At 45.6% G+C, this 26,869-nt stretch overlaps 2 protein-coding genes across 7 annotated transcripts; one reads left to right on the forward strand and one right to left on the reverse strand.

Annotated features, from left to right (window-relative positions):
- The first annotated feature begins 1,560 nt into the window (after window positions 1-1,560).
- Window positions 1,561-18,779, forward strand: NHERF4 (NHERF family PDZ scaffold protein 4). Of its 2 annotated transcripts, none has more exons than XM_087706537.1 (10): window positions 1,561-1,864; window positions 5,840-5,867; window positions 7,484-7,548; window positions 9,127-9,338; window positions 10,225-10,411; window positions 11,929-12,065; window positions 13,238-13,442; window positions 14,785-14,981; window positions 15,766-15,960; window positions 17,497-18,779. In XM_087706537.1, the coding sequence occupies exons 1-10, from the start codon at window positions 1,849-1,851 to the stop codon at window positions 17,524-17,526; spliced, it is 1,272 nt and encodes a 423-aa protein (XP_087562663.1). In that variant the 5' UTR covers window positions 1,561-1,848; the 3' UTR covers window positions 17,527-18,779. The 2 variants fall into 2 exon arrangements, with proteins under 2 accessions (XP_087562663.1, XP_087562664.1); XM_087706538.1 differs by lacking the exon at window positions 1,561-1,864 and adding an exon at window positions 2,676-3,214.
- Window positions 11,624-26,869, reverse strand: DRC12 (dynein regulatory complex subunit 12 homolog). Of its 5 annotated transcripts, none has more exons than XM_087706542.1 (7): window positions 26,535-26,869; window positions 24,938-24,994; window positions 23,251-23,370; window positions 22,407-22,499; window positions 21,141-21,271; window positions 19,839-19,990; window positions 11,624-12,001 (listed from the first exon to the last, which is right to left on the reverse strand). In XM_087706542.1, the coding sequence occupies exons 1-6, from the start codon at window positions 26,593-26,595 to the stop codon at window positions 19,862-19,864; spliced, it is 591 nt and encodes a 196-aa protein (XP_087562668.1). In that variant the 5' UTR covers window positions 26,596-26,869; the 3' UTR covers window positions 11,624-12,001; window positions 19,839-19,861. The 5 variants fall into 5 exon arrangements, with proteins under 5 accessions (XP_087562668.1, XP_087562670.1, XP_087562667.1 ...); XM_087706544.1 differs by having other exon boundaries at window positions 11,624-12,005; XM_087706541.1 differs by lacking the exon at window positions 11,624-12,001 and adding an exon at window positions 13,485-15,003.

Consider the following 26,869-nt stretch of genomic DNA (forward strand, 5'->3'; position numbering starts at 1 on the left):
CCAGTTGGAGAAAGAGTTAAGATTAGGATTAGGGGGAGGGTTCGTCCTGACTTTTGTGCTTTTGCAAGATGTGACGAGCATTTAAAAAAATAATAATTACCAACCACACAGACGTTGTGGGAAAAATCCCTGTGGGATGTCATTGGTGCTATGCAACATGATTGCAAACTCAGTGTACTGATTTTTCCCATGGTTTACTCGGGAGGAAAGGATGTAGTTGCAGTTTAATCGGAAAGGTAAATTAAACAGGCGGTCCTCGACTTACGACGACAATTGAACCCAACATTTCTGTTGCTAAGCGAGATGGTTGTTCAACTTACGGCAGTTTGGCCCCGTTTTGCGACCTTTCTTGGCACCGTCATTAAGTGAATCACTGCAGTTGTTAAATGAATCTGGCTTCCCCCGTGGACTCTGTTTGTCGCAAAAGGGGATCGCGTGAGCCCTGGGACAGCGCAACGGTCATAAATGTGAGTCTGGATTCTGAATGGATTAATTCTCAGTAGAATTAATGAATGAATTAATTCTCAGTGGAATTAATGAGTGAATTCTCAGTAGAATTAATGAATGAATTAATTATCAGTAGAATTAATGAATGAATGAATTATCAGTAGAATTAATGAATTAATTAATTCTCAGTAGAATTAATGAATGGATTAATTCTCAGTGGAATTAATGAATGAGTGAATTCTCAGTAGAATTAATGAATTAATTAATTCTCAGTAGAATTAATGAATGAATTCTTAGTGGAATTAATGAATGAATGAATTCTCAGTAGAATTAATGAATGGATTAATTCTCAGTGGAATTAATGAATGAATTCTCAGTGGAATTAATGAATAAATTCTACGGAGGGGAAGCAGGGTTTGCAAATATATTTTGAGAAGGCCCAGCCTTTATCTCTCTGAGCTCTGAAGTTTGCACAGAGTCTGCCAGCCGAGGGGGAATCTATCTTGAAATGCCAGCTACCGGGGAGAAACGAAGGTGAGAGCCTATTGTGGGTTTGTCGTGAACATTTTTACTTTGCTTTCCATTTCTCATAAATGCAAGCAGCCTACGCAACTGTTGGACTCAGGAGAAACAGCAAGGAATATCTATTTTCTGGTTGTAACGAAAGCCATTAAAACCAACTTCCAGCAATATACAAAAATAAAAAAATTGATTGAAATAAATAAAGGAATAAGCTCCCAGCGAATGTTTTACATTATAATGTCCCGTTGGTTGGATTATTGAAACGCACCACTGGTCTGTAATTCCTTCTGACCAATTGTTTAATGAAAATATACCCGGATAGAAGGATGGACCACATTCCACTGCAGAATAAATCTCCTGAACATTTGTCAAAGAACAAAAGAAGTTTGCACTTAGCAGGTCCTAAAATAATTTTTTCCCTGCGTCAAAAAGGCTCAACTTGAGAATATTATTCATCGGCTTTATTTATCACCCTCATTCATCACTTCTTTTCACACACAAAAAATGAAAAAGAATAAAGCATTCGCACACAAACCGGGTGACGTCTAGATGACAGATGTGTAGTGTGCAAAACGACCTGAGCGCAACCTTTCTGGGGTGTGCAATTCACACTTCCTTCGCTGCTCGCTTGGCGTGCCAACCCCTCGTCGGTCACCATCACCTCCGGATCCCATCACACACACATACCTCCCCCCCAGCTGCCATTCCCCGCTGATCTTCCCTTGCAGGAATGAAAAAGCTATTTTCCGCGCTCGGCTTGGCTTCGTGGAAGAAGGAAGCGACGCTAAGGAAAAGATTGTTGGGCTGTTTAAATATTAAACGTCTCAGGTTAAGTGGCCACCTCGCCCCTGGACCTTGGACTTCAGAGAGGGAGCAGACATGAAGCAGAAAACGGGTAAGTGGGCGGCAGAGCGGGCCCCTAAAATTGAAGGGTTGCATTGCTTACTTAGAGGGTGAAGGACCCAGAGAGTTACCAGGCAGTGCCCACAAATATCTACCACCCTTTCCAGAGGTTCTGGGGAATGCACATTTCTCTCGTCCGTTTTCTGCCTCTGAGCTTGTTCCGGGATTGAAGACAGCCCTGCTGTTTGAAGGCATTCGTAACCATCTCTTATTCTTTGCGACGTGAGGTCGAGCAAGGTTTTATTTATTTTTATTTAAATCCCTTCTTCTAAGAGATCTTTAAATCGGAAGCAGTCGGAACTCAGAAAGAGATTTTTCTGCCAGGATTTTATTTATCTTTTTATTTATTTAGTTTGTCGAAACATGCACGAGATGACAGGTGCAAGTATAAACATGGGCATGGACAAAGGAAATGGGTACGAATAAATGGGGACAGTAGGACATGGATGGTAGGCATGCTGCAGGGGTGGGTTTCTCGCCCCGTTCCAACCGGTTCGGTTGGAACGAGGCCGCCGGCGTCCACGCGCGCGGCGCATGCATGCGTACTAGCATCTGTGCGATGCTCCAGCTGCTCCTGGGGGATCACGCAGGCGCTGTATGCATCCTGCGCATGCATGGAAGCGCAGAATTCATCAAAAACGGGTAAGGAGCAGGCGCATGGGCGCGGGTGGGCCCTTCGCCGTTCCCGGAAGTTCTGGGTTCGGCGACCAACCGGTTCGCAGGGACCGCCGCGAACCGGCTGAAACCCACCCCTGGTATGCTGGTGCACTTATGCACACACCCCCTTTACGGCCCTCTTAGGAATGGGGGGAAGTCAACAGTAGACAGTCTACGGTTAAACTTTTTGGGGTTTGGGGAAGAAACCACAGAGTCAGGTAGGACATTCCAGGCGTTGACCACTCTCTTGCTGAAGTCGTATTTTCCGCAATCAAGTTTGGAGCGGTTGACCCTGAGTTTTTTTCCTCCTGGTAGCCCCCCCCCCCAACAAAGAATGTAGATGTTTAATTTCTGGGCCTTAAACCCCAAGCCCAGCTAAAGTGGCCCCTGGGTTTTCCCCCAGCCTCCCCTCCTCCCTGTGTTGTCAAATCGCGTAACAACCGTGGCATAAATTAAATCCGGGGATAAATTTCCTGCTCTCATGGGTTCAACCCTTCTCCACCCAGTTTTGTTTTGCTTAATAGGGTGGAGGTAGAGATGGCTATCTGGCCCAGCGTTAATGCTCTTGCCACATCGGTAATCTTTGAACCGTGAAGCACAACAAGTGTGTGCTGTAAAAACCCACCTGGTTTCCGCAGCTTGAATCTATCCGGTTAGAAGAGACCTAGAGGAGAATCCTGTTCAGGTAGTCAATCCTCTTGGCTCCCCACCCTGGGTAACTTCCCTGGGCCTATGGACTTCCCAGTGGCCTCCTGCCCATTTGGTAGCGCTGAAAGCCACTTCTAAAAAGAGATTGAAAGTCGCCAAGGTTGGACGTGACCCGTCAAAAGCGCGTTCCACAAAAGCGCGGTCGACGAAATCGCGTATGTGACGTCAGTGAATGTTGAGTTTTTACTGTCTAATTTACTTTGTGCACATCTTTTTTTTGGTATTGTCCTACACTCCACTCCCCTTTTTTGATTGTAAGCCGCCCTGAGTCCCCTCAGGGAAAAGGGCGGCCTATAAATAAACAAATCTAAATCTAAAATCTAAATCACAACGCGACGAAAAAGATCGAAAAATTGAAATAAAAATTACATTACAGCAAGCCGATTCACATAAAGGTAAGGGTTAGGTTAAGGGTTAGGGTTAAGGTTAGAGCGTTAGCGTTACGTTTAGCGTTAGGTTAAGGGTTAGCGTTAGGTTTTTCGTTACGTTAAGGGTTAGGTTTAGGGTTAGGGTTAGGTTAAGGGTTAGGTTTAGGGTTAGGTTTAGGGTTAGGTTTGGGGGGGTTAGGGGAAGGTTTTCCCTTTATTTTTACATTTTTCGATCTTTTTCGTCGCGCTGTGATGATGTCACATACGCGCTTTCGTCGACCGCGATTTTGTCGTCTGCGGTTTTGTGGTAGAACCAGGTTGGAGACCCCTGCTTTAGGATGAATTGGGTCTGTTGTTGTTGTTGTTGTTGTCTGAAACTCAGGAATAATGGCAATGGGATGATCTTGAGGAGGAGATCTTGGTCTTTGGACTTAGTTCTGGGACTTTATTTTACGACTTTGCTGAACAAAGTTGGAAACGGTGTAAGTCTGCTTTCTATAGCCTTTGATGCTGTTGGTTCCACCAGGCTTCAGAAGTTTGGTGGTTCTCCATCCCAGGAGGATTTTAAGATTGGACAGGCACTTGTCTGAAGTAGAATAGAAATAGAATAACAGAGCTGGAAGGGACCTTGGAGGTCTTCTAGTCCAACCCCCTGCTTAGGCAGGAAGGTTCGAGGTTCGAGGTTCATTTTATTTATATGCCGCCCTATTCCCAGCGGGACTCAGGGCGGCGCACAAACCCAAGGAGTGGGGAGGGGAAAACACAAAAACTACAAAAAGTACAGGGCATTTAAAACAACCAACAGCCACACGATTCGAGAGGGGAAGGGAACTCATCGACCCCAGGCCTGCCGACACCGCCAGGTTTTAACGGCTTTTCGGAAGGCCTGGAGAGAGGTGAGGGTCCGAATCTCTGCGGGGAGCTCGTTCCAAAGGGCCAGAGCTGCCACAGAGAAGGCCCTCCCCCGGGTAGTAGCCAGATGACATTGGCTAATAGAGGGAACCCGGAGGAGGCCTAATCTGTGTGATCTAATGGGTCTTTGGGAGGTAATTGGCAGCAGGCGGTCTCTCAAGTACCCAGGTCCAATACCATGAAGGGCTTTATAAGTGACGACTAGCACCTTGAAGCGTATCCGGAGTCCAATAGACAGCCAGTGCAGCTCGCGGAGGATAGGTGTAACGTGGGTGTACCGAGGTGCACCCACAATCGCTCGCGCGGCTGCATTCTGAAGTCTCCGAATGCTCTTCAAGGGCTGCCCCATGTAGAGCGCATTGCAGAAACCTTACACCACTTCAGACAAAGGGTTATCCAATTTTTTTCTTAAAAACCTCCAGCGTTGGAGCATTTACAACTTCCGGAGGCAAGTTGTTCCACTGATTCATTGTTCTCTGGAAGATTCTCCTTACTTCTAGGTTGAATCTCTCCACTGGACGGCGGGGAATGGAAGGATTTATACTCCTTGCAGGCTGCTACACACCCATTTCCACCACTCAGGTGACCCCGAGGACACAGACGAACCTCCAGGTGACCTAAACAACTCTCTAAAAGGATGCAAATGTCCAGCCGTCTGCAAGGAGCCCTCATCCTTCCATTCCCCACCATCCAGTCGGAGCTGAAGAAGCTTCTGGGATGAGAAGCGAAACGTCTTCCAAGAAAAAAAAAATAGAAAGTCCAGTTGCCGCTTAAAAAAAAAAAAAGCACATTTGGGGCAACCAGGACTTGGAGGACTGAGAAGCTCCCTAGACAATTGCAGCCTTAACCCAAGCTGTAGGGTGTGGTTCACTGTGGGTGCAGCCGGTCAATGATTCTGTGGAGTTACAGCCCAAGGGAGTAAAAGTGCAAAATACCCCCGAATCTCCTTCCAAAGCAAAATAGCAATAGCAGTTAGACTTATATACCGCTTCATAGGGCTTTCAGCCCTCTCTAAGCGGTTTACAGAGTCAGCATATCGCCCCCAACAACAATCCGGATCCTCATTTTACCCACCTCGGAAGGATGGAAGGCTGAGTCAACCCTGAGCCGGTGAGATTTGAACAGCCGAACTGCAGAACTGCAGTCAGCTGAAGTAGCCTGCAGTGCTGCATTTAACCACTGCGCCACCTCGGCTCTATAATGAATATATCTGAGCCGGAAACCCAGTGGGGAGGGATATTGGGGGCTTGGAGTGGGGAGGGAGGGTCTCTGTGTTGATAGGAGACAGACCCCCTTCTCATACTCAGTCCTTGCTTTTACAGGGCTCCAGGACACTCCGGAGTCAACCATGTAAGTGCCAAGCTTGGGAGAGGGGGAGGGGCAGAGACAGGCAAAACCAGCAGACCCACCAACATTTCTTTCTCCCTCCCCTCACCACCACCACCGTCACCCCCGCCACGTGCAGTTTCCTACATTCCAACCGGGCACGCGGGCCAGTTTGCACAAACAAGTTGAGGGGGTGGTTTGAGGGTTGGCCAAGCTCAAAGCCACCCGTTGAAGATGGTGCCGCAGATGGCAGCCTTGGTGAAAAGCTCTCTAGTAGATCTGACCCAGGGCCTCTTACTTGCGGACCGGAGAAAAATTACCTGGGTGTCCAATCACATTTGGCCCAGGGGTGGATTGCCAATTTTTTTACTACTGGTTCGGGCACGCGCGCTCCTGAGCATGCGCAGAAGTGTCCGGGCAGGTGGGTGGAGCCTCTCACCGCTGCTACTACCAGCTCGTCCGATCCAGCCAAACAGGGAGCAACCCACCTGTGATTTGGCCAATAAAGAATTCCATTCTATTGTATTATATTTTCCATTCCATTCCATTCCTATTCTACTATATTTCTATTCTATTCTATTCTATTCTATTCTTCTATTCTATTCCCTCCCTATTTCTTATACGGTTCTATTCTAATTCCATTATTCTAATTCTAATTTTATTGTATTCTATTCTTTTCTTTTCTACCCCTATTTCTTTTTCTATTCTATTCTAATTCCATTATTCTTATTCTAATTCCATTCTATTCTATCCCTATTTCTTATTCTATTCCAATTCTATTCTATCCCTATTTCTTATTCTATTCTAATTCCATTATTCTTATTCTAATTCTATTTTATTCTATCCCTATTTCTTATTCTATTCTAATTCTTATTCTATTCTATTCCCTCCCTATTTCTTATACTATTCCATTCTAATTCCATTATTCTAATTCTAATTCTATTGTATTCTATTCTTTTATATTCTATCCCTATCCCTATTTCTTTTTCTGTTCTATTCTAATTCCATTATTCTTATTCTTATTCTATTCTATACTATCGCTATTTCTTATTCTATTCTATTCTTATTCTATTCTATCCTATCCCTATTTTTTCTATTCTATTCTAATTCTATTCTATTCTATCCCTATTTCTTATTCTATTCTAATTTCATTATTCTAATTCTATTCTATTCTATCCCTATTTCTTATTCTATTCTAATTTCATTATTCTAATTCTATTCTAATTCTATTCTAATTCTATTCTATTGTATCCCTATTTCTTATCCTATTCCATTCCATTCCATTCTTCTGACGACAAGCTCCAGAATTAAGGGGCCCAGACCATCCAAGAAATAAGAAAATACTCCCATCGCAAACTGGGGGTAGATTGGCAGCTCTGGGCAGGCTGAGATGTTGGCAGAAACCTATGGTGGCTCTTCAGCAAGGGCGCCTGCGAACAGTGATGAGAAGATGTTAAGGGGGGGGGGAGCATGGGAGTGTGATCAAACTCTGTTTCTTACGTGTGTGGGTGTGGGTTACAGGTAGAGCTTTGATGGCGCCGCTAGGGCCACAATCTCAACCTTTTAGACCCTATCCCGTAAACTCCCATTTCTCAACCTTTGAGATGCACCTTCTTCTTCTTCCTCCTCCTCTCTTGCAGGAAATTTGAATTTAACCCGAAAGAAGGAATCGATAATCCCGCCTTGTCATTGGCAGAGGATTCCGGTAACGAGAGGGCTGGCGGTGGCAGCTTGTGGGTAGGAAAGGAAAGGCTGGTGTTTTCCCGAGGCCCGTTTGGCAAGCGGGTTGCCCAAACTTTTCCATCAGACAAGCTACTTCCTCTTCTTCCTCCCCGCTTCCTTCTCAACCAGGGTTCAGCCGAGCTCCCTTCCAAGTTCTTTGCAAATGCCACAACCAAGTTGTGAGCACTGACAACATCCCGACTAGACAGGAGGTCAGGGTTCTGTTCTGACCCCCACCAAGGTGGCGCAGTGGTTAAATGCAGCACTGCAGGCTACTGCTAGATCAGCAGGTCAGCGGTTCAAATCTCACCGGCTCAGGGTTGACTCAGCCTTCCATCCTTCCGAGGTGGGTAAAATGAGGACCCAGATTGTTGGGGGCAATATGCTGACTCTCTGTAAACCGCTTAGAGAGGCCTGAAAGGCCTATGAAGTGGTATATAAGTCTACTGCTATTGCTATTGCTATTGCTATTACCTTGCCCGTTGAGAAACTACAGCCGAACAGAATGTTCAAAGGAATGTTTTTATCAGTCCCGGTTCTTGCTGGCTGCGAGCCCAAAATAAACACAGATAAATGCTCTGGGAAAAGTAAACTACCGCAAAACAGGGTTATATAAATCAAATCACTTATCCAAGTGCTTTTTCTCGATGGTTGCAAACAAACAAGAGAACTTGACTAGAACAGAAACGGAACGTTGACCTCTGCAACCAGGGCGTGGCACCATCCGTCCTTTATCCGCAGGAGGAGATCCTAACGAGCCACAGCTGCTCGTTATCATCTCCTGCGAGTCCTCAATTGTTCCTTACGTCAGTCAGCCCTTCTCCTGTGTGCATCCTGAAACCACTCACAGGAGGTTTCTGTGTCAGAGTCTGATAGCGGCTCCTACCGAGCCACAACAGGTTCCAAATAGCATCCGAAAATAAATCAGAGTCCGAGGCAAAGGATTCCTCAAAGTTCCAATTTATTAGGAGAGCCACGTTGGCACATCTGGGCAAACCCGAATCTGAAGTCTTCTCTGTTTTCCCACCCAGTTGAAAGTTCAAGATCTTGCCCACCCACTCCACCCACCAGTCCATCCCATGGTCCAATCTCCCACTGCCACGCTGGCAGCTTCCACCCATCCAGTTCCAGTCAGGTACAGAGATGCAGAGACAAAGGATGACCTTGGCTTTCTAGAAAGGATTTTGTTATGGCTACCTCATGGCTACATCCTTGGAGGGGTCTGTACTAGACATGACGACTCCTAGAGTAAGGAAGTAATAGTAAGGAAGATCCAGTGGAATTCCCTGCTTTCACATAGCCTCCCCCGTTACCTCTGGATGATTTAAAGATCTTGGGAGCAGCTCCTCTTTTTTCTCCATATTCAGTCTTCCCAATAGACAGGTACCCCTCCCCTCCTCCCCAGCCAACGTCTGAAGAGGTGTAGGGTTTCCTGCCTAAGCAGGGGGTTGGACTAGAAGACCTCCAAGGTCCCTTCCAACTCTGTTCTTCTATTCTAAGGAAAGACTGGTGGAATTTCATAAACCAGTTTGAAAAGAGATGTCCTTTTTATCGTCCTCAGAGCCAGAAGGGGCTTCCCGGATACGTTTCTGTTTACTAAAGAAAGAAGTTGGTGACAACCTCGGCTTCTCCTTGTGCCAGGAAGCCGGAGGGATGTGCCCTGTTGTGCGGAAGGTGACACCCGGAGGGCTGGCTTACCGTAAAGGCCTTCGGGATGGAGACCGAATCCTTGAGGTCAACGGAGTTAACGTTGAAGGCATGGGATATCTTCGGGTAAGGTTTTGATGGATTGACTCCTCCATGACCTGGGCATATTGAGTGACCCAGGTGTTGGGCACACATTTACAAAGTTAAATAAAGTCTCACAAATGAACAGCTTCTCAACCTTGGGGGTCACTTTGAAGACGTGTGGAGTTCAATGCAGTGTTGGCCAGAGAATTCTGGGAGTTGAAGTCCACGTGTCTTAAAGTGGCTTAAGGTTGAGAAATATTGTCGCAGTGAACTTGATCGGTCTAGATCCATGGTCTCCAAACCTGGCTACTTTAAGACTTGTGGACTTCCACTCTCAGAATGTGGGAGTTGAAGCCCACAAGTCTTAAAAGTGGCCACGTTTGGAGACCCCGGATCTAGACGGATGAAGTTGAATACGGCAATATTTCTGATTTGATGAGTTAATCAATATTTCTGTTTAGATGAGCCTGACTAGATGGCTCAGTGGCTAAATCACTGAGCTTGTCGATCAGAAAGGGTTGGTAGTTCGGCGATTTGAATCCCTAGTGTAGTTCCCCTGCATGGTGTTTGGACTAGATGACCTCCAAGGTCCCTTCCAATTCTGTTACTGTTTACTGGAGACCCCGGATCTAGATGGTGTCCATACTGGCTCAAGGCTGGCTGGAGAATTTGTGGAGTTGAAATCCACATGTCTTGACAAGTGATTGAGGTTGTCAAACTCTGTTGTACATGGCGAGAATGCTGGGATCAAATATTGGAATAGATTCTCCAGTTGCTGACATTTGCTCGCTCTCGCTCTCTCTCTCTCTCTCTCTCTCTCTCTCTCTCTCTCTCTCTCTCTCTCTCTCTCTCTCTCTCTCTCTCTCTCTCTCCCTCCCTCCCTCCCTCCCTCTCCCTCCCTCTCCCCCCTCTCTTGTCTCATTTCCAGGTGATTTGGAAGATCAAGAGTAGCTCAAAACAGGTCCTGCTCACTCTCCTGGAAGGAAACGCCTACCAAGTAGCCAAAGCCCTCAACCAGGATCTCAACCAGCTCTTGTCCAGATACGGCAGGCCACGCCTATGCTGCCTTTCCAAGGGCTCCAGCGGTTTGGGGTTCAGCGTGTCAGCTCCAGAAGGTAGTGGCAGGAATCACTTCTGCTTATTGCTTATATTAGCTGTCTTGAATGTCTGTCTGTCTGTCTATCATCCATCTCTCTCTCTACCTACATACCTCTCTCTCTCCCCATCCATCTATCCATCCATCCATCCATCCACCTTTCTACCTTTCTACATCTATCTCCATCCATCCATCTATCCTTGCATGTTTATCTGTTTATCTCCATCCATCTATCTATTTACATCTCTCTCTCTCTCTACCTCTCTCTCATCCATCCATCCATCCATCCATCCATCCATCCATCCATCCATCCATCTACCTTTCTATGTCTATTTCCATCCATTCATCTATCCTTGCATGTCTGTCTGTCTATCTCCATCCATCTATTTACATCTCTCTCTCTCTTTCTCTCTCTCTACCTCTTTCCCATCCATCCATCCATCCATCCATCCATCCATCCATCCATCTACCTTTCTACGTCTATCTCCATCCATCCATCTATCCTTGCATGTCTATCTGTCTATCTCCCTCCATCTATCTATTTACATCTCTCTCTCTCTCTCTCCCTCTCTCCCATCCATCCATCCATCCATCCATCCATCTATCTACCTTTCTACACCTATCTCCATCCATCCATCTATCCTTGCATGTCTATCTGTCTATCTCATCCATCTATTTACATCTCTCTCTCTCTCTCTCTCTCTCCCCCTCTCCCATCCATCCATCCATCCATCCATCCATCCATCCATCCATCTACCTTTCTACGTCTATCTCCATCCATGTATCCTTGCATATCTGTCTCTCCCTCCATCTATCTATTTACATCTATCTATCTATCTATCTATCTATCTATCTATCTATCTATCTATCTATCTATCTATCTATCTATCTATCTATCCATCCATCCATCCATCCATCCATCCATCCATCCATCCATCCAATTTCTAAGGTTCTGCCCTTATCATCTCAGAGAGACTCTTGGTGATTTACAGCAAAAAGCAGAAAACCATATAACATCTGGCATGTGTGTGAGTGTGTGTGTATGTACAGTATATGTATGGCTACATTATATTGAACAATATATATTATACCGTATTGTATTATATGTTCGTATTATGTATGGTTACACCATATAATCTATGGTTTATTATATACAGTATATATATAAACCATGTAATATATATTTACAATATATTGAACAGCGTGGTGGGGAATCAGCAATAGAGCCCAGTTTTTGTAGCATACAAAACATGATTTATTTGTCTCCCTCTGATGAGCAAATCCATCCAGTTGTGGTTTGCTCAAGGAAGTCCAGGTTGGGTAAATCAAGAGTTCACTAAAGGCCTTTGTTTACATTTCTGCAACTTGATCTTCTACTCCGCTAAAGAATTGAGTTCCAGAGAAAGAGGAAGAAGGTGGTTGAGAGCAGATTTCCTGGTAGAGGGAAGCTACCTAGGGAAGCTTCGGTTGTTTTGTAGGGTGCAAATTCTCTTCCTTCACAAGGCTTCCTCTCGATGTTGTGGTCCTCCTGTGCAGGTGTGACCGGCGTATTCCAGCTCTCCGTGCTGAAGGATGGGCCGGCTCAAAAAGCAGGGGTGCCTCACGGTTCCTGGCTGGTGGAACTCAATGGCGTCAGTGTTAAGAACTGGACGACTGCACAACTCAACCAAAAGGTTCTAGCAACGCAACATACTTTGAGATTAGCTGCCAGTCTTGTGCGTTCAATTTCACCCTGCCTCTTTGATGGAGGTTAGAATTCCCCACCAAAAGGAGGCTCATAGCTCAGGGTAGAACCAGCTCTCCCCTCATAGTTGGAGATATCACCCCGTACGTATTGTAGGCCACATGGTCTCCGTATCTGGTTGTGAAAGGTCTTCCAACTCCATAAAACTTTCCTCTGCTTGGTTTCCTCTGCACCACAGAAAGGAGTGAGTAATTCCTCTATCTTGGCTGGACAAAGTCAATTATTCTGGACTAAAGAGAGGTTCACCAACAAAAGCGCGCCCGACTAAACCGCGGTGACAAAACTGCGAGTTCTGTGACCGCGCCGACGAATGAGCGCTGAATTGCGCCGACAACAGCGTGCCAACAGAAGGGTGCTGTAAACCTAACCCTAACCCTAACCCTTACCTTAACTTAAATCGCCCTTCTGTCGACGCGCTGTTGTAAATCGCCCTTCTGTCGATGCGCTGTTGTCGACGTGCTGTTGTCGGCGCGTTGATGACATCATGGTTTTAGTGACGCGGTTTTGTTGGCGCGCTTTTGTCGGGTCACGCTAAAGAGAGTGCTTTCCCTCCCAAAACTTTACTCTGGCCATCCTTCCTCTGTTTTTTTTTTTTCTCAGCCCCTTCTCCCTTTGTCAGGTACTGAGGATTTAATAGTTGCCAACTGATGTAAGGTTGTAAGCTGTAAACTGTAAGCTGATGCAATGTGGGATGAATCAGCATTACAGGTATAGACAGTTTGAGACTCTAGTGGGGTCCACACAAGTCTTTTGCTCGTTTAAGAGGTGTAATATATAGGTGGCCATTAGAGGGCATCTCTCTCTCTCATCATGTATTTCATTTCTCTCCTTGTGTCCATAGCTGAGTGGTAAGCGATTTATCTACCATGTGTATGTCTGTATATATGGATATATAAACCACTATTAATTGGCTCGGTGTGTTGTGGGCTGTGTTTCGCTCCTGGGTTTATCTCATAATAATAGTCACGCTGCCAAGACACTCTTCATGGCCAAATAATTTTCCAACCCTGTCTAGAACTAGTCCTTTGAATTGTGCCAACATTTGGTCATGATCGCCGGTCATGGTTGTCTTTTCTCTCTCTTGCTCCGATTCGGATTTAGCTCAGACAGAGCAGCAGTCCCATGGGGCTACTGGTGATCGACAGCCGGTCGGAAGAGGCGTACCGACAATGCGGTGTTAAGGTTACAGCGGCCCTGGCCGACGCCTCTTGGGTTCCCTTCCAAGTGACGAAGCTTCAGATGACGCGAGGAGAAGACGGATATGGGTTCTTGATGAAAGAAGAAAAATCTAGCTCGGGGAAGAGGGGTGAGACATCTCCATTTGCAGGACCCATTGAAGGTGGTCCTTGACTTATCACCATTTCGTCCGATCGAAATGACAACTTTGAAAAAAAAAAAGTGACTTTTGACCAGTCCTTGTATGGATGACATCATAGCGTCTTCCTGTCACATGATCAACATTTGGGGGAATCGGCAATCGGCATGTGTTTATGACAGTTGCAGCATCCCAGGGTCATGTGATCACCAATGGTGGCCACCTTGGCCAGCTTCCAACTAGCAAAATCACGGGGGGAAAGCTGGATTTACTTAACGACCACCAACTGCAGTAATCTGCTTAACAACTGTGGCAAAGGGGCGGGTCTTAAAATTGGATGACTGCCTTGCTTAGCCAAGGAAATTCTGGTCTCATTCCTTTAGCAAATCTCCAGATTCCCTTCCAAGAAGGTTAAGCTGTTTTATGAGCAAGAGCATACTCATAAGATGGGGATAGAGAAAAACTTCTCAACTCACTTCTAGGCCAGGGTTTCTCAACCTTGAGGACTTGGAAATTGGTGGACTTCAACTCCCAGAATTCTCCAGCCAGGCGTGTTGAAGTTGAAGTCCACCTATCTCCAAGTCCCCAAGGTTGAGAAACATTGTTCTAGACCAGGGGTGTCAAACTCAATTTCATCGAGGGACGCATCAGGGCTGTGGCTGATCTTGGGGGGGGGGGGATGGGATGTGTGGCCGACTATGGGTGTGGCAGTTTGAGGCCACACCCCAAACTGCTGGCACGTTTGTGGTGATGCGGGCCAGCCAGGGGTGAAATCCAGCAGGTTCTGACAGGTTCTGGAGAACCGGTAGTGGAATTTTTGAGTAGTTCGGAGAACTGGTAGCAGAAACTTTGAGTAGTTTGAAGAACCAGTAGCCGGAAACTTTGAGTAGTTTGGAGAACTGGCAAATGCCACCTCTGGCTGGCCCCAGAGTGGGGTGGGAATGGGGATTTTGCAGTATCCTTCCCCTGCCATGTCCAACAAGCCACGCCCACCAAGCCACACCACACCCATAGAACTGGTAGTAAAAAAAATTTGAATTTCACCACTGGGGCCAGCCCCTTACATTTTCCAGGACGGCCCCCTATGGCCAGATCCGACCATATTGTGGGCCGTATCCGGCCCGCGGGTCCTGTGTTTGACACCCCTGTTCCAGATAGAAGCACCTGGGGCTAAATCTCAAACCAGCGTGGAAAAGCGGGGTCAGAGCTGAATCCGGGAGGAAATTCAGAACGGAGGGCCTGGATGTTCTTAGCTACCTCTGTCCCTCCAGGAGAATTGGTTGGAGTAATTTCACGCATAGGCCGTTCTGTTTCTTCTATCTTGGACCTGCAGCCCAATTTTTGAGAGAACTGGATGCAGGGCTACCGGCGGAAAAGGCGGGGATGAGGGAAGGCGACTGTCTGTTGGCGGTGAACGGCGAGATTGTCGAAGACCTTGAACATCAGGAAGTGGTATCGAGGATCCGTTCCGATAACCAGCGGGTGACTCTCTTGGTCATCGACTCGGAAGGAAGCAAGTTCTACAATATGGTACGTACTCTTCTATCGACTCCTGCCAGAAAGATGAGAAAAAGAGCCGAGGTGGCACAGTGGTTAGAGTGCAGTACTGCAGGCCACTTCACCTGACTGCTATCTGCAGTTCGGCGGTTCAAATCTCACCGGCTCAAGGTTGACTCAGCCTTCCATCCTTCCGAGGTGGGTGAAATGAGGACCCAGACCCTGGGGGGAAGGAAGGAAGGAAGGAAGGAAGGAAGGAAGGAAGGAAGGAAGGAAGGAAGGAAGGAAGGAAGGAAGGAAGGAAGGAAGGAAGTGAAATCTATGGAGATTCTCCGTCCTCCAGGTCCTGGTTGTCCCAAAGGGGCTTTTTCAAGAGGCAACTGGACTTTCTGGTTTTTCTTTGAAGACATTTCCCTTCTCATCCAAGAAGCTTCTTCAGCTCTGACTGGGTGGTGGGGAATGGAAGGATATATAAAAAAAATGCAAGTGTCCAGCAAGGAATATAGATCCTTCCATTCCCCTCCATCCAGTCAGAGGTGAAGAAGCTTCTTGGAGGAGACCAAGGTGGGAGAGCAAAGAAACCCTCTCATTCTCCGTTAAGCTACAATCCAGTAGGATTCTCCAAGAAGACGTGTCAACTGGTGTCAAAAATGATGCAGGAGGACAGTGTGTTTATGAGAGTGTGGGGTATGTAAGAGGGGTTCGATCTGATTTCGCCCCATGATGCAAAAGAGAATTTTAAATCTAGCTCGTACGAGGAATTTACTGGTTGAGGTCTTGACGATAGGCCAGTTCTTGATTTGGGTCTCCATTCCAGGTTGGAGTATCTCCTTTAGCCTTCTACGATGATGAAGACTTCCCATCAAGCTTTCTGATCACCCGTGGTTCTACTTCTCCAGGCATCTTTCAGGGACAAAGGTGGCCCCCTTTGAGACCGTGCCACTGTCAACTCTCGAGCAATACAGCGCCACCGGGCCAACCTGACCCTACCCCATGGACCTTCACCAGAGAGGTAAGAAGTCCTAGAACAGAATAACAGAATTGGAAGGGGCCTTGGAGGTCTTCTAATCCGGCCCCTGTTCAAGTAGAAAACCCTGTTCCATTTCAGGTGAACTGTTGTCCAATCTCTTTTTATGAACCTCCAATGTTGGGATCACCCAGAACTCCTGGAGGCAAGTTGTTCCACTGAAGTTCCAGGAAGGTTCTCCTTAGTTCTAAGTTGCTTCTCTCCTTGATTAGTTTCCACCCTGCCTTCCAGGGCTTTGAAGAATAGCTTGATCCTCCTCTTCTTTGTGGCCGCCCCTCAAATATTGGAATGGTGCTATCATTAAGAGCTGTACCTTATGATTCTTCACGAATGTATCTTGTCTTTTTATATACACTGAGAGCATCTGCAGCAAAGACAATTCACACTTGACCAATATTCTATTCTATTCTATTCTATTCTATATTATTTTATTCTATATTCTATTTTATATTCTATTCTATATTCTATTCTATATTCTGTTCTGTTCTGTTCTGTTCTATTCTATATTCCATTCCATTCCATTCTATTGTATTCTATTTTCTATGTTCTATTCTATTCTATATTCCATTCCATTCTATATATTATATTATATTATATTACATTATAATTCTATTCTATTCCATTCTATATTCTATATTCTACATTCCATTCCATTCCATTCCATATTCTATTCTATATTCTATATTCTATATTCTATATTCTATATTCTATATTCTATATTCTATATTCTATATTCTATATTCTATATTCTATATTCTATATTCTATATTCTATATTCTATATTCTATATTCTGTTCTATTCTGTATTCTGTATTCTGTATTCTGTATTCTGTATGCTGTATGCTGTATTCTATATTCTATATTCTGTTCTGTTCTATTCTATTCTATATTCCATTCCATTCCATTCCATTCTACATTCTATTCTATTCTATTTTCTATGTTCTATTCTATTCTATATTCCATTCCATTCTATTCTATACATTATATTATATTATATTACATTATAATTCTATTCTATTCCATTCTATATTCTATATTCTATATTCTATATTCTATATTCTATATTCTATATTCTATATTCTATATTCTATATTCTATATTCTATATTCTATATTCTATATTCTATATTCTATATTCTATATTCTATATTCTATATTCTATATTCTATATTCTATATTCTACATTCCATTCCATTCCATATTCTATTCTATTCTATGTTCTATGTTCTATGTTCTATATTCTATATTCTATATTCTGTTCTATTCTGTATTCTGTATTCTATTCTGTTCTATCACGTCACTCCTAGTCGTTCTTTTCATTCAACTAGACAAGGCCAATTCCTGCCACCGTTCTTCATATGTCTCGATTTTCCATGAAGTCAATGACTTGACTTTCTCCAGCCCATCATCACCTCTTGCGTTTTGGGGACAAGGCACCGATGTGGGATTTGTTCAGTGTTACATTTCTTTTCCTGGGATCATCTACGGAACACGTGAGCTGGCTTCTCCTTGTTTCCCACAGGGCCATGATGGGTTCAGCCAGGCATTCTAGAGGCGGCTCCTTGGACTCTGTGGGGATAAAGGGAGCACCTTTGCACACCCTTCCAGCGTGGCAAATTGATCTCATCTCCCCAGACCAGCTTTCTCGATCCCTCGCCTGCCTTCCGTGCCTGCACTCACATGATTCCTGCAGAACCTGGCAAGCGGGATGAAGATTCAAAGCAGAGCATGGGGCAGAGATGGAATGCGATGAGTCAGGGTCATCTTGGAGGAGTTCCCTTGGGTAAGATTCAAAAAAAGGATCGCTGGAAATAATTGCACTTCAAGGATAGACTTCATTCATTGCATTTTGTGGAAGAGAAGCTAGTTACGGACGTCCTCTCTGGATGTGACAACATCTCTCGATGATTCCTACCAGTGGAATGTGAATGAAGACCATTGATTACTTCCTTCAAACTCCTTTTCCCTCCGTCAAAATATTCCCTCAATTGCAAGATCTCCATCCTTGAAAACTTTTAAGACTTGTGGATTTCAGCTCCCGGAATTCCCCAGCCAGCCAGACAACTCCCAGAATTCCCTGTGCTGGCTGGGGAATTCTGGGAATCGAAGTCCACAAGTCTTCAGGTCACCAAGGCTGGCGTGCCCTGCTCTACTGGAACCCATAAAACCGAGCACTGGACTTCCTCTCATCTTCTTCTGACAATCAAGCTATCGATTTTGCACAAAACAGACTGTGAAGGTTGGGAGAGGATGAGCGAGGATGAGCTTCCAACCTCAGAGTTTCCTCTCCAAGATTATTTTTCTGAGTGGAGATGCACAGCATCTTCTGTTCTTGGCCCAAGCTCTGTTGGGTTCAGGATTGGGACCTCAGCTATTTTAAATGTGAATCTGTGTGTTCTGAAACAGACAACTGAAAGAGATGACAGACGGGCTGATCGGGAATTTCCTTCCTTCCTTCCTTCCTTCATTGGAGCTGCCTAAGGAACTAGATCATTAATGATGGAAAGTACTTTTCACACACCTAAAGACTGGATTGTTTGGATTCACCCGTCATGCTAAACCATAGTTTGCTTTAATAGGGGTTTGTCGCGAGGCACGGAGGACAATATCCAACTTCAAACACGACACTAAAACCAGCTCAAATAAACCACACGGTGTTTTCATGTGTTGGGTGAGTTGCTGCGCAATGTTGACACAATGTTTTATTGTTTGGAATCCATGGCGGTCTCTGAGCTTGGTGGTTTTCTTGCAGACGTTTCATGACCCAACTAGGGAACATCATCAGTGCTAGAAGGGAGAGGGAGTCTGCTTTCTGTTTATACACAGCTGGCTTGCCCTGTCAGTGTTGGTGGGAGTGGCCTAGATTGTTCCTTGATTAGGTTATTGTTTACTGTGCATTTGTTTATGTGAGTCGGTAGCTCCCTATTGGGGTGTCGTCTGTGGCTTGGTTGTTGGTCTGGTGTTAATCTTGACGTTCATCTCTTTTTATCTGGGTGTTGGTTACTGGCAAGGAGATGGTTTGATCTCTCAGTTCCTTCTGGGTTTTTTGATTGGTATGTAGATGTGCTTATCTCTATGTGACTGATTGGTAACGAACTGTCTGCAAGGAAACCACCAAGCTCAGAGGGCACCAAGGAGCCCGACAGCTCAACCTTGAGCTACAAATACTCCCTTCTAAGTACATTTTAAGCACGTTTAAATTCAGCAGGTTCTGAGCGGTTCTGGAAGAACCGGTAGCAGAAACTCAGAGTAGTTCGGAGAACTGGTAAATATCACCTCTGACTGAACCCACCCCTATCTATTCTCTGTTGCCTGAGTCCCAGCTGATGGGGAAGGAATGGGGATTTTGCAGTAACCTTCCCTTGGAGTGGGGAGGAAATGGGGATTTTGCAGTATCCTTCCCCTGGAGTGGGGAGGGAATGGGGATTTTGCAGTATCCTTCCCCTGGAGTGGGGAGGGAATGGGGATTTTGCAGTATCCTTCCCCTGGAGTGGGGAGGGAATGGGGATTTTGCAGTATCCTTCCTCTGGAGTGGGGAAGGAATGGGGATTTTGCAGTATCCTTCCTCTGGAATGGGGAGGGAATGGAGATTTTGCAGTATCCTTCCCCTGGAGTGTGGAGGGAATGGAGATTTTGCAGTATCCTTCCCCTGGAGTGGGGAGGGAATGGAAATTTTGCAGTATCCTTTCCCTGGAGTGAGGAGGGAATGGGGATTTTGCAGTATCCGTCCCCTGGAGTGAGGAGGGAATGGAGATTTTGCAGTATCCTTCCCCTGCCACGCCCACCAAGCCACGCCCACAGAACCAGTAGTAAAAAATTTTGAACCCCACCACTGGTGCCAACGTGAAACCTCCAGAGACTGACCTTAGCTCTGCTTGACCGCTGCTTCAGATCTCCAGTGGGTTAAGTCCAAACTCCTTTAGCGTATTCTTACATTCAGTGTGCATGAGGGTGGCCTCCGTCTCCCAGCCCAGTTTTGTGGCTTGTAGTTTCGAAAGCACCTGATCCAAGCTGTCCTGTTAAAAGGAAGTGAGAACGTTCAGAGGGCAGAGGGAAGAGACAAATATCCATGCTGGTTTATTTGCAATCATGTTACCTGAGAACTTCCCCCTCTGAAAGTGTCTTGGGAGGTTTGGAGAGCCAGAAGGGGAGCATTGAAATGACCTCGGTGCTGGAAGGCTTCCTATAGGCATTAATCACCACTTTTGAGCAGATTAACAGAGTTGGAAGGGACCTTGAAGGTCATCTAGTTCAACCCCGCGCTCAAGCAGGAGACCCTTCACCATTTCTGACCAATGTCAATCCAGTCTCTTCTTGAAAGTCTCAAGTGATGAAGCTCCCACAACTTCCAAAGGCAACTTGGTTGATTGTTCTCACTGTCAGAAAATTCCTCCTTATTTCCAGGTTGAATCTGTCCTTGGTCAGTTTCCATTCATTATTCCTTGTCTGGCCTTCAGCTTTGGAAAATAGCTTGATCCCCCTCCTCTCTGTGGTAGCCCCTCAAATATTGGAAGACTGCTATCCTGTCTCACTTGGTCCTTCTCTTCTCTAGACTAGTCAGGCCCAGATCCTGCAACCGTTCATCATATGTTTTAGCCTCCAGTCCCCTAAAATCATCCTGGTTGCTCTTCTCTGCACTCTTTCTAGAGTCTCCGCATCTTTTTTATAGTGTGGTGACCAAAACTGGATGCAGGATTCTAGGTGTGGCCTTACTAAGGTTTTATAGAGTGGTCTTAGTACCTCCCTTGATCTTGATTGTATCCCTCTGTTAATGCAATTTAGGATTGTGTTGGCTTTTTGGTGCACACAGCTATCCGTTGTGGTCCAAGCAGACAGGCCAAGTGATGGAAGGGAAGATCTGAGTGCATTGGAAAAAACCAACAAACCAGTTTCTCTGCTTGAACAGGGCGATGAGACGAAGAACGTTGCCCAATCATTTTGACTATCGTCATGCTCAACCTATAACCCACAGAAGCATGTAGAGTATCAAGCATAGTTTAACATGTGCAATCGTGAGAAGATTCATCTCTCTCTCTCTTTCTCTCTCTCCCCTCCCTCCCTCCCTTTCCTGAAACTTTGGTGATGAGCAATGCTGAACATCTGGTCTCCTCCCCTGAAGTTCTTGGCTGGGGCCAGAATGGATGTCTCTTCCCATCCCCGACTCACGTGAAGGAGTCTTTCACATTCCTTCTCCATCTCCTCTGCCTTCTGCTGCATCTGAGCCACAGCTTGGTCCTTCTCCTCCGAGATCTTTGCTCGCTCCTCTTCGCTCCGCTGCAGGGTTTTTTGGCAGACAGCTGCTGAGGACAAATGAGGTGGGTTTGGGTGGGCGAGGAGGACAGAGATTGAGGTGAGAGAAAGCGGAAGAGAGCTGAGTGAGAGCTGGTTGCGGGATTCTGGGAGTTGAAGTCCAGACTTGTTAAAAGTTGTTTGAGATACTTTGCTCTAGTCAACTCCATCCAGAGGTGGGTTCCTACCAGTTCGCACCTATTTGGTAGAACCGGTTCGTCAAATCTACCGAACTGGTTAGAAGAGGTTCCACCAGTAGACCCGGAAAGCAGGCCACACCTACAGAAGAAGTTCCAAAAAATTTTGAAACCCACCACTGCTAAACACACACACACACACACACACACACACACACACACACACTGACACAGAGAGGGAGAGAAAGAGAAAAAAAGGAAGAAATAAATAAAAAAGAAAAAGAGTGAGAGAGATAAAAAAGTAAAAAGGGACAGAGAGACAAAAGGAAGGAGAGAGAGAGAGAGAGAGAGAGAGAAAGAAAGAAAGAAAGAAAGAAAGAAAGAAAGAAAGAAAGAAAAAGAAAGAAAGAAAACACATGGCTGGCAAGCCACTCCCACCAGGTCACATGGCCGGCAAGCCACTCCCACAAAGGAAGCCACACCCACAGAGTAGGTTCCAAAAAAATTTGAAACCCACCACTGACTCCATCCATATGGAAGGTGTCCACACTGGGATCCAATGTGGGGCCAGGTTCTCAGGATATGACTGGTTGGGGGATTCTGGGAGTTGAAGTCCAGACACGTTAAAGTTGCTTAAGTTTGAGATATTTTGCTCTAGTCAACTCCATCCATCTAGACCAGCGTTCCTCAACCTTGGCGACTTTAAGTCCTGTGGACTTCAACTCCATCATCATCATCATCATCATCATCATCATCATCATCATCATCATTTTGCAATAAATAGCTTCAGAATAGCTGGCTGGGGAATTCTGGGAGTTGAAGTCCGCCAGGCTTAAAGTTGCCAAGGTTGGAGACCCCTGGTTTAAAAGATGCAAGGAAGTGGGTGCAGCTATTTTTTTATATATATATTTTTTTTAAATTTAATTTTTTTAAGTCCTTAAAACAGCAGCTCTGAAAGGCCGCAGCCCATCTCGGCTTCTGCCAGGCCAAACCTTTGTGTAAATACCCAGCTGTTCTTGCAAGTTCTGCTTTTCAGCCTCCAAACGCTGAATCTGGCCGTCTGCCTGGCGCTGAAACTGCTGATACTGACGGATCATCTCTGAAACGAAGAAGCGGGAGTGGTGTCAGAGGGAAGAGGAGACCCTTAGTTACCCCTAAATCCCTAGATCAGGGGTCGGCAACCTTAAGCATTCAAAGAGCCATTTGGGCCCATTTCCCACAGAAAAAACACCGGGAGCCACAAAACCCTTCCTGTGCCTGACGTTGAATTAAACGTTCCTGTTTTCTTCTGAAACTTTTCTTTTCTTAGACGTATCCATGGCCGGCCTACCGGGGTAATAAATTGCATGCCGGAGGATGTCGCACACTGGCGGTTATGACACATATTTTGAGCGAAATAGGGAGCCGCAGCAGAGGGATGAAAGAGCCACATGCGGCTCCAGAGCCGCGGTTGAGAAACACCGCCCTAAACTAAAAGTTAAAGAGGGCACAAATGGAAAGGATGCAGATAGATGGCAAGGCTGTGGAGAATGGGTTATGGCCTCCTCCTAATAATGAAGAAATCCCAAGTCTGTGCAACCTTAAAGAATATTACTGACGCTGAAGAATGTCTTAGAAAGGTCACTCCGAGACTCCGCTAAATCTTTACATATTTCTTGATCTTGTTCTTAGCAGACAGTGCATTCTTAGGAGAGCTTCCCTAAGCATTCTGATCAAGTGGATCCCCCAAAGGATTGAAAGAGCTAAGCTACCAAGGCATTTCCCACCCAATTGCCAGTCCCATTTCTGGGGAAGGAAAGAATTGGTTTCTCCAAGGGAGCAGTCCCTCCTGCCCACCTCCCCCAAATAACCTTCATAAATATCCCTTTTGTCTTTCTTGGCTCCCTCCAGGTCTCTCTCCAGTTCTGTCAGCCTCTGCCTGAATCCTTCCCTGTCAATCATTGCCTGCTTGGCCAGGTCCCTCTGCAGAACTGCAAGGCAAAAAGAGACGGGAGCCATCTCACTATTCGGTCTCATGTGAAAAACACAGGAACTAGAAAGGCAGAAATTAGACATTTAAATATCGGAAAAAAATTAACCGCTTTAATAAAATATAGATTTGTACAGTTCTAGCTCAGTACCGAACAATATTAATGGCAGAGATATTTCTGACCAGCAAGTCATTCTCTATGCATGTTGGTGTAAAAAAAATGGATAGTTGTTTGAATTTTCGCAGTAGAGTAGAATGTCTACTAAATTGGAAGGGACCTTGTAGGTCATCTAGTCCTGCCCAAGCAGGAGGCTGTACACCATTTCTGACAAACGGCAGTCCAGTCTCTTCTTGAAAGCCTCCAGGGATGAAGCTCCAGCAACTTCTGAATGCAACTTCTGTTCCATTGGTTGATTGTAAATATCTTTATCCTCGGGGAGAAATCCTCACTTTTACATGTGGTCCAGAGGTCGTATTCAGTAGGTTCTGACCAATAGCAATAGCAGTTAGATTTATATACCGCTTCATAGGGCTTTCAGCCCTCTCTAAGCGGTTTACAGAGTCAGCATATTGCCCCCAACAATCCGGGTCCTCATTTAACCCACCTCGGAAGGATGGAAGGCTGAGTCAACCCTGAGCCGGTGAGATTTGAACAGCCGAACTGCAGATCTTCAGTCAGCTGAAGTGGCCTGCAGTGCTGCCTTTAACCACTGCGCCACCTCGGTTCTTACCGACTCGGCTCTGGAGAACTGGTAGTGGAAACTTTGAGTAGTTCGGAGAACCGGTAAATACCACCTCTGGCTGGCCCTGCCCTCATCTATCCTCTGCCTTCCGAGCCCCAACTGATCGGGAGGGAATGGGGATTTTGCAGTATTAATCCCCTGCCATGCCCACCAAGCCACGCCCACAGAATCGGTAGTAAATATTTTTTGAATCCCACCACTAAAGATGTGGTCTTTAGTTCTAGCCAGGCCAGTGCTCAGTCTGTTGAAACATCTTCAGAACGTCCGTTCTTCTTCCGAACCTCTCAAGGACTTCTACCCAATTATGGAGATGTCCCTCTTTTTAATCATTCTGTTTGAAGTATAGTAACAAGCTCTTGATCTGCAATCTAAAAAGCTCCTCCTTTATTTCAATCTTGTTTGCAGTATCCTTCCCGATAACAGATATTCTCGCCAGGATATAGAGTTGAACTTTTTCTTAAAATCTTCCCACTGTCTCCGGTTTCTTAGTAAAAACGACCAAGCCTCTATTAGCACGATGCAGAAAAAGCAGCGGTGGGATTCAAATAATTTTAACAACCTTGGGCTAGTGAAGAAGTTCCATATATCTTCTACTCCACTCCTGAAGCTACCTCGATGGCTCTCTCTCTGTTTCCCACATCCATCAGAGGTGGGTTCCTACCAGTTCGCACCTATTCGGTAGAACCGGTTCGTCAAATCTACCGAACCGGTTAGAAGAGGTTCCACCAGTGGACCCGGAAAGCAGGCCACACCTACAGAAGAGGTTCCAAAATTGTTTGAAACCCACCACTGACATCCATGCACAAAGTCTCAAGATCTCCTCACCCAAGTGCTGCTTCAATGCGTCAGTCTCCAGCGATGCCTTGTTGTGCGTCTCCTCACCTGGAGGGAAGAATGAGAACAAATGGAAGGAAATGGAAAATATTTTTTTAAAATATTTTTTATTTCCATTTTCATTTTCATAACATACACTCACATGTATACTACACATAGCCCGTATCATATAGTATTAAATAATAATTACATCAGTTCCTCTTCTCAACAATGCCCCCCAAAATAAAAACCCATTATAGCTCTTCTGCTCTCCATACACCTCTTTCTTCTACCACCCTCCAACTTTCTATCTTCCCTCCATCATCCTTTCCTACTCTACTTCCCCTTCCTTTCTACTGCTCCTCTCTCTACAATCCACTCCTCCTTATCCTTCTCATCTTCCCCCCTTACCCTCTCTCCTATCCTTCTCTTCCCATCTTTCTTCTCCCTTCTGTTTCCCACTCCTCCTCTCATTGGTGTATTTCCGCTACATGTCAATATGCTTAACATATCCTTATCTTCTTGCCCGAAATGGAAAATATTGAGGTCCCTTATGCTTGGTGTTTAGTTGAAGTCAACTTTAGAAGCCTTACAAAGGCTTAGGAAGGCACGTCGTAGAATCATAGCATCATAACAACAAGAGCCGGAAATACCAGTGTTAGGAAGAATCATTACATATACCCTCCCACCTCTATTTCCATGCCTCCAGAGAAGGCAAAAAAAAACACCCCAAAGAAGCTAAAGTTGTGGTGGTGCAGTGGTTAGAGTGCAGTACTGCAGGCTACTTCTTCTGAGTCAACCTTCAGCCTGGTGAGACTCAGGCTGCCTGAAATTCGGCAGTTCGAATCTCACCAGGCTCGAGGCTGACCCATCCTTTCATCCTTTCGAGGTGGGTAAAATGAGAATGTAGATTTGTTGGGGGGGCAATGTTTTCTGTTTCACAAAAACGGGGCTGTTTTTGCCCTCCCAAACCCCCAGGAGCATTCTGCAAGCCTTCCAAACTCCCTGCGCATCCCGTTTTTTTGCAAAAAAAAAAACCCGGGTCTGTTTTCATGAAAAACAGGCTGTGTTTTTTTTTGCCCTCCCCAGCCCCTAGGAGCCATCTACAGGCTTCCCACACCCTCTGCACACCCTGTTTTTGTGAAAAATGGGCCCATTTTTCACCTCCCAAATTCCCCCTCCCCCGGTGTCGCATTTTTGCCCTTCCAGGCCCCCAGGAGCACTTTGTACGTCTCTCAAACTCTCTGTGTGCCCCCTTTTCACAAAAAAATAGGGTGTGCAGCGTGTTTTGGAGGCCTGCAGAGCGCTCCTGGGCACCGGGGAGGGGAAAAAACGTTTTTTGTAAAAAAAAAAAAATTACCTCTTCAAAATCTTGGCGCATCATATACACCGGTGCATCTTATTAAAGAAGCCGTAAAGTGAGATTTGGACATTTAAGTGTGAAACCTACTGCAACGTTATAGCCTGAAAAATACTGTAAATCAGTTCTGATTTAATTTCCTCCTACTCTGTGCAAAAGTTTGCCTTGTATTCTTGTTATAATTCTTTCCACGGAAGGAGCACGAAGGGGAAAACCTGCACACCTGAGATTCTTTGCACCGAATTTTACCTAGAGTGGATGGTTTTTGCTTCCTCGTTTTTTTCACTTTTCTTTTCTTCGGAAGAGGCATCCTTGGGAAGGCTCAGCCTCTGCAGCCCTCCCAATTTTCTGCAGAAATCCACGCTCCGCACGCCTCAAGTCTTCAGCCGGTGCAACAGTCCACAGATGTGCGTCTCACACCTGGTAGAAAAAAATCCGATGCAGTCGGTGGAGACAGTTTTTTTCCCCCCGCCACCATATAATTGCAAACGTTTGCTGTGGCGACACCAGAACCGTCCAATGTGCAAAAAAAAAGGCCAGAAAAAGCCCCTGGATTTTTGCACACCCTTCCTTGGGATCCGAGT

Source organism: Thamnophis sirtalis, unplaced genomic scaffold, assembly GCF_051295495.1.
Source record: "Thamnophis sirtalis isolate CommonGarterSnake01/CBP01778 unplaced genomic scaffold, rThaSir2_p1.2 scaffold_2, whole genome shotgun sequence".
Classification (NCBI taxonomy): domain Eukaryota; kingdom Metazoa; phylum Chordata; class Lepidosauria; order Squamata; family Natricidae; genus Thamnophis; species Thamnophis sirtalis.